This window comes from Meleagris gallopavo, chromosome 22 (genome assembly GCF_000146605.3).
Source record: "Meleagris gallopavo isolate NT-WF06-2002-E0010 breed Aviagen turkey brand Nicholas breeding stock chromosome 22, Turkey_5.1, whole genome shotgun sequence".
NCBI lineage: Eukaryota > Metazoa > Chordata > Aves > Galliformes > Phasianidae > Meleagris > Meleagris gallopavo.
The window spans coordinates 13,588,710-13,601,792 of record NC_015032.2 but is presented as its reverse complement, the minus strand read 5'-3'; the positions used below and the strand labels follow the sequence as shown (position 1 = coordinate 13,601,792).

The 13,083-nt window shown below is 57.3% G+C and overlaps 2 protein-coding genes across 5 annotated transcripts; both read left to right on the top strand.

Moving 5' to 3' along the window:
* The first annotated feature begins 55 nt into the window (after positions 1-55).
* On the top strand, positions 56-6,829 carry DUSP15 (dual specificity phosphatase 15). 3 transcript variants are annotated; one of them, XM_010722622.3, is made up of 9 exons: positions 56-302; positions 651-750; positions 910-1,070; positions 2,814-2,847; positions 4,802-4,884; positions 5,280-5,329; positions 5,671-5,745; positions 6,261-6,432; positions 6,544-6,829. In XM_010722622.3, the coding sequence occupies exons 3-9, from the start codon at positions 1,050-1,052 to the stop codon at positions 6,754-6,756; spliced, it is 648 nt and encodes a 215-aa protein (XP_010720924.1). In that variant the 5' UTR covers positions 56-302; positions 651-750; positions 910-1,049; the 3' UTR covers positions 6,757-6,829. The 3 variants fall into 3 exon arrangements, with proteins under 3 accessions (XP_010720924.1, XP_019477892.1, XP_003212133.1); XM_019622347.2 differs by having other exon boundaries at positions 56-352; XM_003212085.4 differs by lacking the exon at positions 56-302 and having other exon boundaries at positions 362-750.
* Positions 6,830-9,406: 2,577 nt separating this feature from the next.
* On the top strand, positions 9,407-12,495 carry LOC100540040 (interferon regulatory factor 4-like). Of its 2 annotated transcripts, none has more exons than XM_019622346.2 (8): positions 9,407-9,899; positions 10,357-10,546; positions 10,749-10,801; positions 10,982-11,072; positions 11,145-11,294; positions 11,366-11,746; positions 11,868-11,986; positions 12,092-12,495. In XM_019622346.2, exons 1-8 carry the CDS (start codon positions 9,726-9,728, stop codon positions 12,230-12,232), a joined length of 1,299 nt encoding a protein of 432 aa, XP_019477891.1. In that variant the 5' UTR covers positions 9,407-9,725; the 3' UTR covers positions 12,233-12,495. The 2 variants fall into 2 exon arrangements, with proteins under 2 accessions (XP_019477891.1, XP_010720923.1); XM_010722621.3 differs by having other exon boundaries at positions 9,420-9,899; positions 11,193-11,294.
* Positions 12,496-13,083: the final 588 nt, after the last annotated feature.

Below are 13,083 nucleotides of genomic sequence, written 5' to 3'. Positions count from 1 at the left end.
GGGGAGGGAAGAGAGGAAAAGCGGTGAGGAGAGCCGGGTTGGACCGGCATAGCGGCAGGGAAGCCGGGCAGCGCTCACCGCCAGCTCCGCCATGCTGCGGGCCCAGCAGGCCGCGCCGTCTCCATGGCAACGGTGGCGCAGCGCCCCGGGCCCGCTTCCACTTGGGCCTAAGAAGCACCTGCGGGCCTCGGCCCCACCCTGCAGGCCTCGCCCTCCCCCCGTAGTCCTCAACTTCCCCTCCCTCCCCCCCGCCAGGCCCGCCCCGGCCGCAGGGTGCTGGGGTTGTGCTGGAGCTGTGCCTGGTATGCTGTGAGCTCGTCCCCTGCCCCTGTGACACCCAGCTGTCTCTGGGGTGGGTGCAGCTTGGGGCTGTGGGTGGACTAGGTGTCCTGAATAGGAGGCTAAGCCAGGCCCACAGCCAGCACTGAGCTTTCTGCAGCCACGTCAGCAGTACTCAGGGACAGGTGATGGCACTTCCCTGTGCCATCAGTGCAGTGGACGGGTGGAGTAGCTGTCGCTGCCAGCCTGCTGGTCTATAGGGGTCTCATCCCCCCACCACTGTCACAGCGAGGGCTGGGCATGCTGCTGGGCCGAACAGACCGCCCTTGATCAAACAGGACAAAGGTTTTGTTCTTCTCTTCACACTGCAGCCTTGTCCGTCTGCGCTGGCAGCAGCGGCTGTCAGCAGACAGCACAGAGCTCCCACACCACCGCTCAGAGGTGGAGTTTCTCCTCCTTTGTCTCCTCCCGGTAAGAAGGAGCAGTCGGTGCGAGGGAGGCGGGTGCTGGGGAAGGGCTTTAGCAGAAGACGCAGGGGAAGCGGACGAGGTCTCTTCTGTCTCTCCTTCTTCTGAGGGATTGGGCTCTGTGCTGCAATCGAGCCCCTTGTCACAAGCAGCTGTCCCACAGGAGCAAGCTCTTCATGACAGAAACCTTCCCAGGCAGCATCCAGAGCGTGGACAGCAGTTTCATCTGGGGACAGAGAGGACAGTAGCATCGGGGACAAGGACACCTGCTCCCCCCCTATCCCAGGGCACGTGCTGCAGACCATGGGAAATGGCATGAGCAAGGTAAAGGGAGCGCTGGGGTGCAGGTCTGCAGAGCTGGGTGCTGCAGAACAGGCTTGTAGCGCTGGAGGTGGGAGATGCTGGTCGGGCTCTGTTTGTGATGCTGAGCAGTGTTACGTGTGCCAGGGAGCCACCACACTGATGCTGAAACTGGCACAAGGCACAGCTGGTGGAAAAGCTTGTTTATCCGCAGGCTGAGCAAAATCAGAAGCCGGCAGGGATGCTGTGTGAGGCTGCAGCAAGGGCTCGTCCTGACAGCCACCTCCAGCCACTTCAGCTGGGGCATGCATGCTTTGAACAGGACTGGTGGGCACTCTCTAAAGTGTAGAGGACAGGAGGTCACAGCAAACCCCTCTGAGGGAGGCAGGAAACTTTTCCAACACCTTTAAAAGAAAGGCACAAGCTTCCAATCACTTGCCAAGGAGTTCTGTTAGACCCAGAGGCTGATGGTGCCACCCTGTGCTTGCTGGCACAGGGTTCTGCACAGTGCTCAGAACATCGCTTGATGGAGGGGACAGGCTCTATTTTTTGGTTGTTTGAGCTTTTCCTGGGTCACAGGTGAGCAGAGATATCTTCTTTCTGCTTTAATAATCCCCTTCAATCTATAGCCACTCATTATCTGGGAAAGTTTTCAGTGTTTAAGATGGAGCTGCAATGCCCCATTTTATTCAGCGAGGAGCCTATCAGAAAGTTACTGGGGACAGGAATGTGCCATTATTCATGGCTCATTGTCCTGCCCTTGGGAGCTGGCCTTGCTAAATGGCTCTTTTACCATCTCATTTTCAGTGCACTTGCTGAAAGTTACATACAGGCACCCTGTCAATATAAAATTGATCTAAAATGTTAGGAATTGTAAAAAACAAAACAAAAAACAAAAAATTCCTAAAGCTATTAGAACAATAAATGTTCTAATGTTTCCAAGCATGGGCAGTGAAATAAGTGCAAGCATTACCAAACATGCAGCAGAGAGAAGCTGGAAGTGAACCAAGCCACACACAAGTGTGTACAGACTGTTAATCCTATTTTTCTGTAATGGGAAAGAGGGGAAATATAAAATAACTGAAGGTAGGAATGGATGCATGGTATCTCACTTCTGTAATTTGGAGTACTGTTAATAGAGGCATTGGCAAGTAATTGCCTTTTCATTAAAATAAATGAAATTTATTCAAGGCAAATAAACTTAAGATACAGTGTCCAGAGCAATCTGTCCCAGGCCTATTGGAAATGGACTCCTTGTAGAGCAGAGCAGAGCTGGGGCTGTGGGAGATCATGTCTGATCGCTCCCTACTCTGCCAGCACTGATCAGGGCTATCCTAGATCTTGTCCTTCTCTGGGTACTGCTGCTGCTCCAGGCCTTGAGGCAGTGAGGTGACAGCAGAGGGGTGATTTAGGCACTCATTTTAATGGCAGGACTTTTGCCTTTTTGACTGAGGCCAGGCTCACCCTGGCTCAAGTCCTCTGCAGGCTCTGCTTCTGAATGACAGACATCACTGAGCAGCTGTGCTCATCCCATACCCCACTGTGCTGCTGTCAGCCCCATGTGCAGGAGCCTGTGTCCATGCAGCTCTGTCAGGGCAGGATTAGGTGTGTTGGACACAGCCCAGGCAGCAGCATGGGGTGGGATGGAGTCCGGAGGGGGAAAGCATGTGGTGAACACTGCTAAGGAAGACAGGGAACCCCAGTGCACCTGGTACCATGGCACTTGTTCAATGCTTACAGACTGAAATCTTTCTCTGTGTCCTGCAGATCCTCCCTGGCCTTTACTTGGGAAACTTCATTGGTAAGCAGAGCCCCACACTGCTGAGAAGTCCCCGCAAAGTTTCCCTGACCTCATGGTCTCGTGCTGCAAGGAAGCTCCCCACCTGCATGCCTTTGGTGCCTCTGCCTGTGCTGCTCCGGGTTGGCTCTGCTTGGCTTCCCAGGGCTTGTCCCAGCTGCTTTGGGAAGGCTCAGGGGCTTCTTCTTCCTGCTGATGGATAAAAGCTGCTTTTCATCCTGTTCTCTCTATCATAGCTTCCCTGAGATCTCAGGAACCCAAGGGCTGAGCAGGGCCACGACCTTGCTAGGGAAGACCCCAGCAGATGCACCTCTGCTGTGACATGAAGCAGAGCAGGGACATCACTGAGACCAAAAGCCCTCCCAAAAGCCTCAGCTCCCCCACATTTTAGCAGCCAGGCAGAAAGGGGCTGCACACACTTGGGTGTTGCTCCCACAGGCCAAGTCACGTTCTGACACCAATTCGCTGTTACAATGGATTATCACTGTCAGTCACTCATGACTAAGGACTGGCATCTGCCATGAAAAAACAGCATTTATTGTTGTCTTCCCAACAGCTCTTTTGATGACTTTATCCCGGCTGGAAGTGCTGAGAGCATTCAAAAACACTGGCATGAATTGGCAAGGAAATGTCTTGGAAGTGGCCAGGCAGCCTGGCTGGTAGCAGCCTGCCACAAAAACACTCCTCACCCCTCAGCATCCAAAGGGAGCATGTCTGGGGCGAGGGTTAGAGGAGCTGCTTCTGGCAGGTACTGTTTGGGAGCCTTGCAGGGAGCAAATGGGGAGGACCCAACTCCAGGCCCATCACAGAAGTTACTGCAAGCAACCACCAGTGTCTGGGCCTGGCCAGATGCCACCAAAGCATTTCTCCACCAAGAAATTCAGGGTGATGACTGCTCATAGAGGCATTTTCTCTGACTGAAAGCATTTTCCAGCCATAATAAGCCTTTATAGACGTGTCACTAATTGCTGTCATGTTGACTGCTGGACTTGGGTGGGGAGGTGACAGCTGATGTATGAGTCCATGGACAGAGGGTCCCCACCTCCTGCTCCTGCACGCACAGCATGGACTCTTAACATGAGGCATGTCTCTTGAGGCTCACCACAATTAAATATTCACATCATGCCATTAGCACATCATATTTCAGATTCTTGGGTCAAGGTTTTACACCAGAAAATATTAGTACCCATCTCCAGCAGTCTGTGCAGTATCAGCGGGTCGTGTCATGAAAGGAAAACAGCTACAAAGCTGCTTAGCCAGCAAGATGAGCAGGCTCTGCTCCCAACAGAACTTTTGTGCTAGACCAGTGACCAGAATCACAACCAGAGGATGATAGCATTAGTAAAAAGTAGGTCATTTCCCCAGAAAGCTGAGGATACCTGATCTCTGTGCATGCAATTGCAGAAGGATGCATGCAAAGTGTTCCAAATCGCAGTTGTTTTCTGTAGATCCCTCTGGCCATGCCAAACAGCATTGATGTGAAAGGCTGCAGCCCTGCTCCTGCAGTCTGTAAGATAAAGCAGATCAGCCAGGCTGCAGCAAGTCTCCTTACTACAAGTGCATGTGTGAAAGCAATGTCAACATAAGGCATGTTCTTTCCTCCCTAAGCTAGTGAACAAGCAGAGGCAAGTGCAAAGCTGCTTGCTTGCATAAGAGAGTGTTTTTCCATGCAGAAGGGAATTTTCACCCAAGCAGCAAGGTCAAGTGCCTTTGGAGGGAGTAGGTCTCTGTTTTGGTATCCCTGGGTTTGCATTCCCAGGTTTCCAAGAAGCGTTTGCGTAGTTGCCTGTGTCTGCTGTGTTACCAAGTGCGTAGATGCATGCAGGGGGTGTAGTGCAGCTGTTCCTCCAGAGCACAGCTCTGCGTGCTGGTTTGTCTGCAGGAGCGCAGCGGACATGCTTGTGGGAAGAGGAGGGTGAGAAATAAATACATGCTAATATCAAGTTTTATCCTTTAGATGCCAAAGACCTGGAGCAGCTAAGCCGGAACAAGATCACCCACATCGTGTCAATCCATGAATCTCCCCAGCCCCTGCTGCAGGTAAGATCCTCTGCCCGATGCCAGCATGCAGATTTCTGCAGCTCTCTCCATGTTGCAGCATCGCCCCCTTCCAACTCTGAGCATCCCATGGCACATCCACCTCTCCCCAGCAGCAGTCTCAGAGGAATGAGGCAGCCCCTCTGCTCTCTAGGAAGCTTGCTGGTTCATATAACCTGGCCTTGAATGCTGATGAGAAGATTTCCAGCTCTCCAACCTTATCTCATTTTCCACCCTCTCCCTAAGCTTTCATCCCCCATTGCTCTTCCTGCTGCATTGCTGAGGAGGAGCGCAGCCCTGTCCCAGAGCAAAGCTGTGCTGTGGGAACAGGGCCCAAGAGGAGCTCAGGGGCAAGGCACCAGTGGCTGAGCTTCTTGTGTTCCTTTTATGTCTTGCAGGACATCACCTACCTCCGCATTCCCCTGCCAGACACACCTGAGGCCAGCATGTGAGTTCTCAGTGAGGCCAGCACAATGGGATGCAGAGAAGGAATGAGCATCCCACCCGGGAACCCAGGCAGAGCTGCCTGGAGAGCAGGGGAAGGCACAGAGCTGGCCAAGAGCAGTGGCATGTTCAGAGTGCGAGCAGCCAAAGAGGGCTATGGACCTTTCCTTGGGAAATGAGCACTAAGCTGCCTGGGTCTCAGCAGCTAGAGATGGGGCCTGTAAAGTAACAGGCTTTTTATTTTAGTGCTTTGTCCTCAAACTCTCAGGGCTGCACCACCTGCAGCCTAAAAATCTGGTTCCACGCCTGTAGTCCTTATTCTGCTTGTTCTCTTTTTCCTGCTAGCAAGAAGCACTTCAAGGAATGCATCAGTTTTATCCACCAGTGTCGCCTGCAAGGAGGGAACTGCCTCGTCCACTGGTAAAACTTCTTTATCCACATGTAACACCATGTTGTCCCAGCACAGCACAGCCAAGCCCACAGAAGTGGTCCTGCTGGCAGAACCCCTGCTGTAGCTGCGCATGTCTGCCAGGATCCCAATATCCACGAACCCACTCAGAATCCACCCTCAGGCTCAGCTGCAGACCCTAGCTGAGCAGGATTTGAGGAGCCCCTTGGGGGATGGAGAACCACTAGAAAGGGGCAGATTTTTGTTGCAGTTGAGCAAGTGAGGAAGGAGCAGTTTGTGGCAGGCTTCCAGGCAGCGGCTGCTGCTTTCACTTCCCCTGGGGAGCAGGTCGTATTTATAGACACTGATCAAGAGGACCTTGGAAGGGCTTTGGCTTCTCAGAGAGCAAGTTTGCTGAGAAGAGGAACCAAAATAGCTGAAGCACAGGAGTGGAAGAAGGGGCAGGAATAGGGGCAGGCATGGGGTCCGGGCAGCAGCCAGGAGCACACACTGCAGATGGTGGCCCACATGCTCTTTCCTTTGCCAGCCTGGCTGGGATCTCCCGCAGCACCACCATCGTCGTTGCCTACGTCATGGCTGTCACAGAGATGAGCTCTCAGGAGGTGCTGGAGGCCATCAGAAGCGTGCGACCTGTTGCCAACCCCAACCCTGGCTTCAAGCAGCAGCTGGAGGAGTTCAGTGGCAGTGCAGCCCGCAAGGTGGGATGCAGGACAGAGCAGGGACAATGCATCAGATCCCTTCCCTACACCCCTTGCTTGGATTCACACTCTGACACGGGCATGCTATTCTGCTTCTCCCTTTTTCCCCAGATGCGCAGGCACCTGAAGCAGAGGTATGGGACGTCCCCTTTCAATGACGAGGAAGAAATCAAGGCCCTGCTACCAGTGGGGAGAGGAAGAGCATCTCAAGCAGAGGGAGCTCGGCAAGGACTGGTACCAAGAGCCAGGGACATCAAGAGCACTGCTCCCTTCCTGCTACGGGTGAAGAGGACGTTCTCCTGCATTCCAGCTTGTCTGAAGTGATCCCAGCCCGGATCACCTCATGGCCTGGTAAAGACTAAGGAGCTGCAACAGCAGAGAAGTGCCACATCGCAGAGCCACAACGAGTCCAGTTTCCTTCTCCTCTCTGGGTTCAAGCGTGCCATCTTCTGTCCTGGCTTTCAGCTATTGGGGGAGGGATTCATTCACACTGCTGTACTCTGCAGGATCAGTCCATTAGTGCCTGGTGTGGGGGACATCTGGCAGAAACACAGATCACAGTTCCCAGTTCACCGTGGCAGTGACAGACAGGGCTTCCCAGCACCCAGGTGATGCTGACAGCAGCTTTAGCACTTCAACACCAGCTGCATGGGCCTCAGGGGCACACAAGGTGCAGGAGATCTTGCTGACTCCTCGGAGCAGTTTTCCCACCAGCAGCAGCAAGCTTCCAGAACCGAGGTGGCTGCAGTGCAGGGGCACACAGGAGAAGCTAATCATGCTGTACTGGTGCTCCAGGCCAGCCAAGCACAAGCCTCAAGCAAACACTGCAGCTTTCAGTGTTCATTGCACCGCATTCCCACCGATCCCAGGGCACAATCTTTAAATGGTGGGAAATAAATGTTTAACCTCGCCAGACCTCACTAAAGCAGAGCCTTAAGCTATTTTGCTTAAATACTTTCTATGTCCTTGTAGTATTAAACTTCTGTGTAATGCAGATTGACCTGCCTGGGACACAGAGGGGGAGCTGGGGCAGAAGGTTCCTTCCATAGGGTGATTCTCTTCTCCCAGCCAGGAAATGAGAAGCCTGTGTTGCTGTTGGGGGCCTGAGGGCAACTGCAGCCCTACAAATGCAGCTTGGAGTTATGTGAGCAGCACCCAGCCATACCCTGACAGCATCACCCATAGAAGACACCCGTGTCTCCAGTTTGCAGAGCAGAGACTGCTCAAAAGAGTTCTGCTCAGGACAGGAGCCAGGAGCCCTACTGCTGCTGCAGGGGACAGGGCTGTGTGGCTGGGCAGGAGCAAATAAGTACTCACATGGATATTGTTCTGCTACACCTTTTTTGCACCACAGAGCTGAAGCCTGCTGGGAGCTGCAGGAAGGCTGACCCACACCAGGAGCTGCAAACCCTGCTCTTCCCCAGCCTTGTGCTATTAACACCTCACACCATGGCAGCTACAGGTGGAGATGATGCTGGGCTACCAGGTGGGCCATCAGGATCACCTGTGGTGGCTGATGGGTGTCTTCAGTGCCCCTCTATGCTTGCAGGTGCTGCATGGGGTGCCTGGAGCCACGTAGGGTAGGAGCTCTGCCACACTTTTGGGCACCCTCAATGTCTCATTCACTTTCAGTACAGTAACTTATCACCACCCACACCGCTTCTGCAGAACCCTCCCCTACTGCTTCCCCCCTCCCTCACCCCACAGTGAGGAGATGGAAGGGGGGGCTCCAGCCCAATGCTGCCTGGCAACCTCACACCCAGATATTCTGCATTAACAGTCAGGATTTCCTGGTCCGTGCAATAAACCCACACCAAGTCCACATGCAGAGCAGCAGCAGCACCTCCGGGTCCAGGTCTGCAGCACTGCAAAACATTTATTTTGGCAGATCCAGTTTGCACAACTGGAAAAATACAGGCAAGGGCAGCATTAGATGTGAGTTAATGTTTGACTGCTTTTTGAAAGGCATTTCAGCATTGAAAGTAGAAGGGTTAAGCAGCTTCACCTTTCCTGTGCAGGGAGCAGCACGATAGGGGAACAGACTGCTGAGCATCTTCCCTGCTGGCATGCTAATTGCATCCCTGGGTCCTGCACGTCACCATCTCTGTGAGGAGTGGAGAATTCCCCAGCTGATAAGGGCTGTTATGGCCATGTTGGGACTGCCTGATGAGCTTAGATTAGTTTGAGGACTTGGAACCAATTTGTGCAAGCCACCAGGATGGCAGCAACCCCTTGGAACCATCTCAGTGCACAAAGGAGTAATGTGAATCCTCCTTTGCAAAACCCCTGCCCCCTTTTCATGGAATAAAGCACCTGGATCACACCAGTAAGGGGTGAGGAGGGGCCAGGTGCTGTCCCTGCCAAACTACCTTGCAAGGGCTGAAACAGGGCTGGTGCTCAGTCCACATCTGAGCCCTGATGGAAATCCCATGTTTGTGGTGGGGAGGTCACAGCAGCTTCCTGTGCTCTGCATCCCCTTCCAGTGTCCCTGTAACACCGGCCTGGCCCAAGCAGGGTGGCTGTATACTGCCAGGGCCAGCAGGCTCCTGCCCCCTGTCCCCAAACTGCCCTGTGCAGCACTGGCACCTGGCTGTGCCCTGTGCCACGTGGCTGTGCCCCATCCCCACACCCTGTGGGAAACCCCAGGGAGGGGAAGGCCAGAGCCTGGCACTGTGTCACCGCTTATTCATTTTGAGGATTTCCAGCTCAGAACAGCTGGCCCAGAGGTAACTTTCTCTTACTCAGAATTGGAAATGAAACCCAATGGGGCGGTGATGGAGCTGCAGTGTCAGCCCCCCAGGCACAGTGCACAGTGCAGTGGAGGAAAGAATTGGTAGAGCCATCATCACTGTTGCAGCAGCTCGCACCAGCCTGGCTCCGTGGTATCACGTAGCTTGGAAAAGACCTCTATGATCCATCCCCAAGTCTATCCCCAGCCCACCCCACCATGCCTACTGCCCACGTCCCTCAGTGCCACATCCCCACGGCCCTGGGACACCTTCACGGGCGGTGACGCCACCACGCCCTGGGCAGCTTTGCCACTGCATTATCACTCTTTCTGAGCCCAAGCACAGCCCCAGGGCACTGCGGGAAGCGAGGTGTCCCGACGTGTCCCGGTGCCCCGGGTGCGCTGCGCCCTCCCCTCGGGCCGGGATGCCGCCTTCCCGGGGCGGCAGCGAACCGAAAGCGGCGTCAGGAAAGGGAAAGCGAAAGGCCGGGTCCCGCCGCGCTTTCGCTTTCAGGGCCGCCGCGCGTTCCCGAGGGTGGCGGGGCCGGGCCGGGCCGGAGCCGGGATGGCGGAGCCGGGGTCTCCCATGCGGCTGAAGGAGTGGCTGATAGCGCAGATCGACAGCGGTCGCTACCCGGGGCTGCGCTGGGAGAACCGCGAGCGGACGCTCTTCCGCATCCCCTGGAAGCACGCGGCCAAGCAGGACTACCGGCAGCAGCAGGACGCCGCTCTCTTCAGGGTACGGCCACTCCCAGAGCCCCCCCGGAGCCCCTCCACCGGCCTCACTCCCCCTACATCCCCGCTGCATCGCCCCGTGCTTCCCTCGGATCTCCTCCTCGCTGCTTTCTTGCACTCCCCCTAATCCCCGCAGCACCATCCCTGTGCCCACCCGGTCCCCGCTGCCCTCTTCCGCGTCCCCCCACTTCGCAGCACCGACCCCGGTGTGCCTCCGCTCCGCGCTGCGCTCACCCCGTGCGCCTCCCGACACCGTTCGCACCCCCGGACCCCGCTGCTCAACCATGTTCCACCCCCCCATACTCCCGATGCCCAGCCGTCTAGCCTCCCCCCCATCCTCTCCGCACCGGCTCTGTGCCCCCTCGAACCCCCATCCCCTCCAGCCCCCAGCTCCGGGCTCCCACCCACCCCCCGGGCTCCTCCCATCCCCGTGCCCAGCGCAGCCCCCGCTCTTCCCGCAGGCTTGGGCCGTCTACAAGGGCAAATACCACGAGGGCACGGACAAGGCGGACCCATCCACCTGGAAGACGCGGCTGCGCTGCGCTCTCAACAAAAGCACCGACTTCCAGGAGGTGCCCGAGCGGAGCCAGCTGGACATCTCTGAGCCTTACAAGGTGTACCAGATCGTGTGTGATGGCACCCGGGATGCAGGTACCCCCTGCCAGGCTGCTGTGCCATTCCCCTGTGTCCCACATCCTATGGGCATCACCGCTCCGTCCCCTTCCTCCCCGCTCCTCGTCCTCTGCAGAGCTCTGGGCTGTGCTCAGGCAAATTGCTGTGCTGGGGTCAGGACTGGGCTGGCTTTCCTCGTGCTGTTTTTGGGGCTCAGTGTTTTGTTCCCTGTTCCCTGCAGAGAAGGATGAGAAGGATGGCAGAATGCAGCCCACAACCAGCAAGGACTCACAGGTGAGTCATCCCCCACCAGGGGGCTCGTGGGAAGGTGGGACCCCAAATCCCCTCTTTCTGTGTCTGCTCCCATTGCCCGCATCCAGCATCCATCCTGGTTCCCCATACCTGGGGTCCAGGGGTAGCAGGAGCTGGCTCAGGATCCTTCATTGCCTTCACTGTGGCTACTCTTATCCCCAGGGCCACATGGCCGAGGAGAGCCACCGAGGCACAGCAGGAACGTGCCACATGCCCACATTACCCCTGCTAACTGCCCATCCGGCAGAGCGAGGTGAGAGAAGGGCCACGGTGATGCGGGGGTCACAGGGTGGGACTGAATACGGGTACAATCACTGCTCTGCAGGAGCCACTCTGCTCTCCTTGCGCCCACACCACCTCCACCCCAACCCAGGGTACCACGTGCGGGGAATCTTCTATGGCTGGAGCCCGACCCGCAGCCACCTGCTCCCCAGGGCCCCATCCTTCCTCCCTGCCGAGGATGTCAACCACTCAGGTAGGAGCTGTGCCAGCCAGGCTGCAGTCCCCCGAGACCCGCAGCCCCACACTGACCCCCGCTTCCTGCAGACTGCTGGCTGCACATCCGCCTGTACTACTGCGACGTGTTGGTGAAGGAGCTCACCACCCGCACAGCCGAGGGCTGCCGCATCGCCTCGCGGGCTGAGGGTCCCTACGGCACCTCCTGCATGGAGCAGATCGAGTTCCCCCCACCACGTGCGCTGGGAGGTGGCGGGTGGACAGTTGCTGTGACTGAGGTTCTGGAGAGGCTGCTGCCCCACCTGGAGCGTGGGGTGCTGCTGTGGGTGGCCCCCGAGGGGGTCTTCATGAAGCGGCAGTGCCAGGGCAGGGTGTACTGGAATGGGCCGCTGGCCCCACACCGGGACTGGCCCAACAAGCTGGAGCGGGAGAAGACCTACAAACTGCTGGACACACAGCAGTTCCTGGAGGGTAAGTACCTGCCTTGCCACGCAGCCCTGGGGACCGTCAGCCCCATCCCCATCATGGCTCCCATCTTTGGGGGATCGCTATGGGGCTACAGGGATGGTCCCATCCCTGTGCGGTGTTGCAGAGCTACGCAGATACCTGAGCCACGGGCAGCCAGCCCCACAGTACCAAATCCACCTGTGCTTTGGTGAGGAGTATCCCACCAGCACCGGCCGCCACCTCCAGAAGCTCATCATGGCCCACGTGAGTACACGCAGGGCTGCTGACGGCTGTGCCCATCAGTGGGGCGATGGGGATCCGCGGTGCCAGGCATGGACCCCATCCTCCCAGCAGCTCCGTGTCCCGTAGGTGGAGCCGGTGTTTGCACGAGAGCTCTTCCATCACGCCCAGCGCCTGGGTCCTGCACTGCTTAGGGGCTGCCCCCAGCTCTGCACGCCCGCAGCCCCGGGGCGCATCGCCCACGTCCTGCAGCAGCTCTGCCAGCCCTGAGCCGGGCAGTTGAGGGGACACGAAGCCTGGGGACGCGCGGCCGCGCAGCGGCGAATCCGTAAAGCCACGGGGCGTTCAGCAGGGACGGATGCAGATGGATGCTGGCTGGAGCGGGGCGCTGCACGGAGCGCTGTATTTATCCCCCAAGAGCCCAGCGGAGGCTGCTAGGTGCAGTTGTGCCCAGCAGGGGACAGCCAGCTCTGTCCTGGTGCCTCGCACTGTGGGGACTTGCTGTAGAAATAAAGGTTGTGCCGCTGACTGCAGCATTGGGGCTGGGGCTGTGCTGCGGTGCAGGCTGCGGGAGAGCTGAGTGAGGCAGAGCCAAGCGCTGCAGGGATATCAGGAGCTGAGCACTGTCTGGAGCCATGCAGCTCCCGCTGCACCGAGCCCCATCCTGCCCTTTGCTTCCCAGCCCCTTGACAGGGCTGTGGATAGCAGCGAGGTGCCCAGGAGCTACCCTCACAACCGGGCACCACGCCCCAAAAGCACTTGCTGCCCATGCCTCAGTTTCCCCCAGCGGTGGGTGAGGGAGCTCACAGGGGGCGGTGGGATTGTGCTGCACCCCGGAGCTGATGTGCCCAGGCAGCTGAACTCAGTGTGTGCACCCAGCATGGCACGGGGACCTGGCTTAGAGTGGGGACATGGCACAGAGCAGGGACACGGCACGGTGCGGGGATCCAGCCCACCCCAAGAACGGCGTTGCCCGGGAAGCCCCATCCCCACCCTGCAGCCTCCCACCCCACAGCATTGCCCCACTCCACACCACCCGGGGCTTGGTGCTGCGAACGGGCGGGACGCGCCCTGTGCCCCGGGAACCTCCCGTACCCATTAAAACCCCACAGCAGTGCCAA

What these genes read in the sequence shown, in the direction of transcription:
- DUSP15 (XM_010722622.3), top strand. Translation starts at nt 1,050, where the DNA reads ATGGGAAATGGCATGAGCAAG. An exon ending in TTACTTGGGAAACTTCATTG is followed by an intron (nt 2,848 to 4,801) that starts GTAAGCAGAGCC and finishes TTTATCCTTTAG; the next exon opens with ATGCCAAAGACCTGGAGCAG. An exon ending in GGGAACTGCCTCGTCCACTG is followed by an intron (nt 5,746 to 6,260) that starts GTAAAACTTCTT and finishes TTCCTTTGCCAG; the next exon opens with CCTGGCTGGGATCTCCCGCA.
- LOC100540040 (XM_019622346.2), top strand. Translation starts at nt 9,726, where the DNA reads ATGGCGGAGCCGGGGTCTCCCATGCGGCTGAAGGAGTGGCTGATAGCG. An exon ending in CACACAGCAGTTCCTGGAGG is followed by an intron (nt 11,747 to 11,867) that starts GTAAGTACCTGC and finishes GCGGTGTTGCAG; the next exon opens with AGCTACGCAGATACCTGAGC. An exon ending in AGAAGCTCATCATGGCCCAC is followed by an intron (nt 11,987 to 12,091) that starts GTGAGTACACGC and finishes CGTGTCCCGTAG; the next exon opens with GTGGAGCCGGTGTTTGCACG.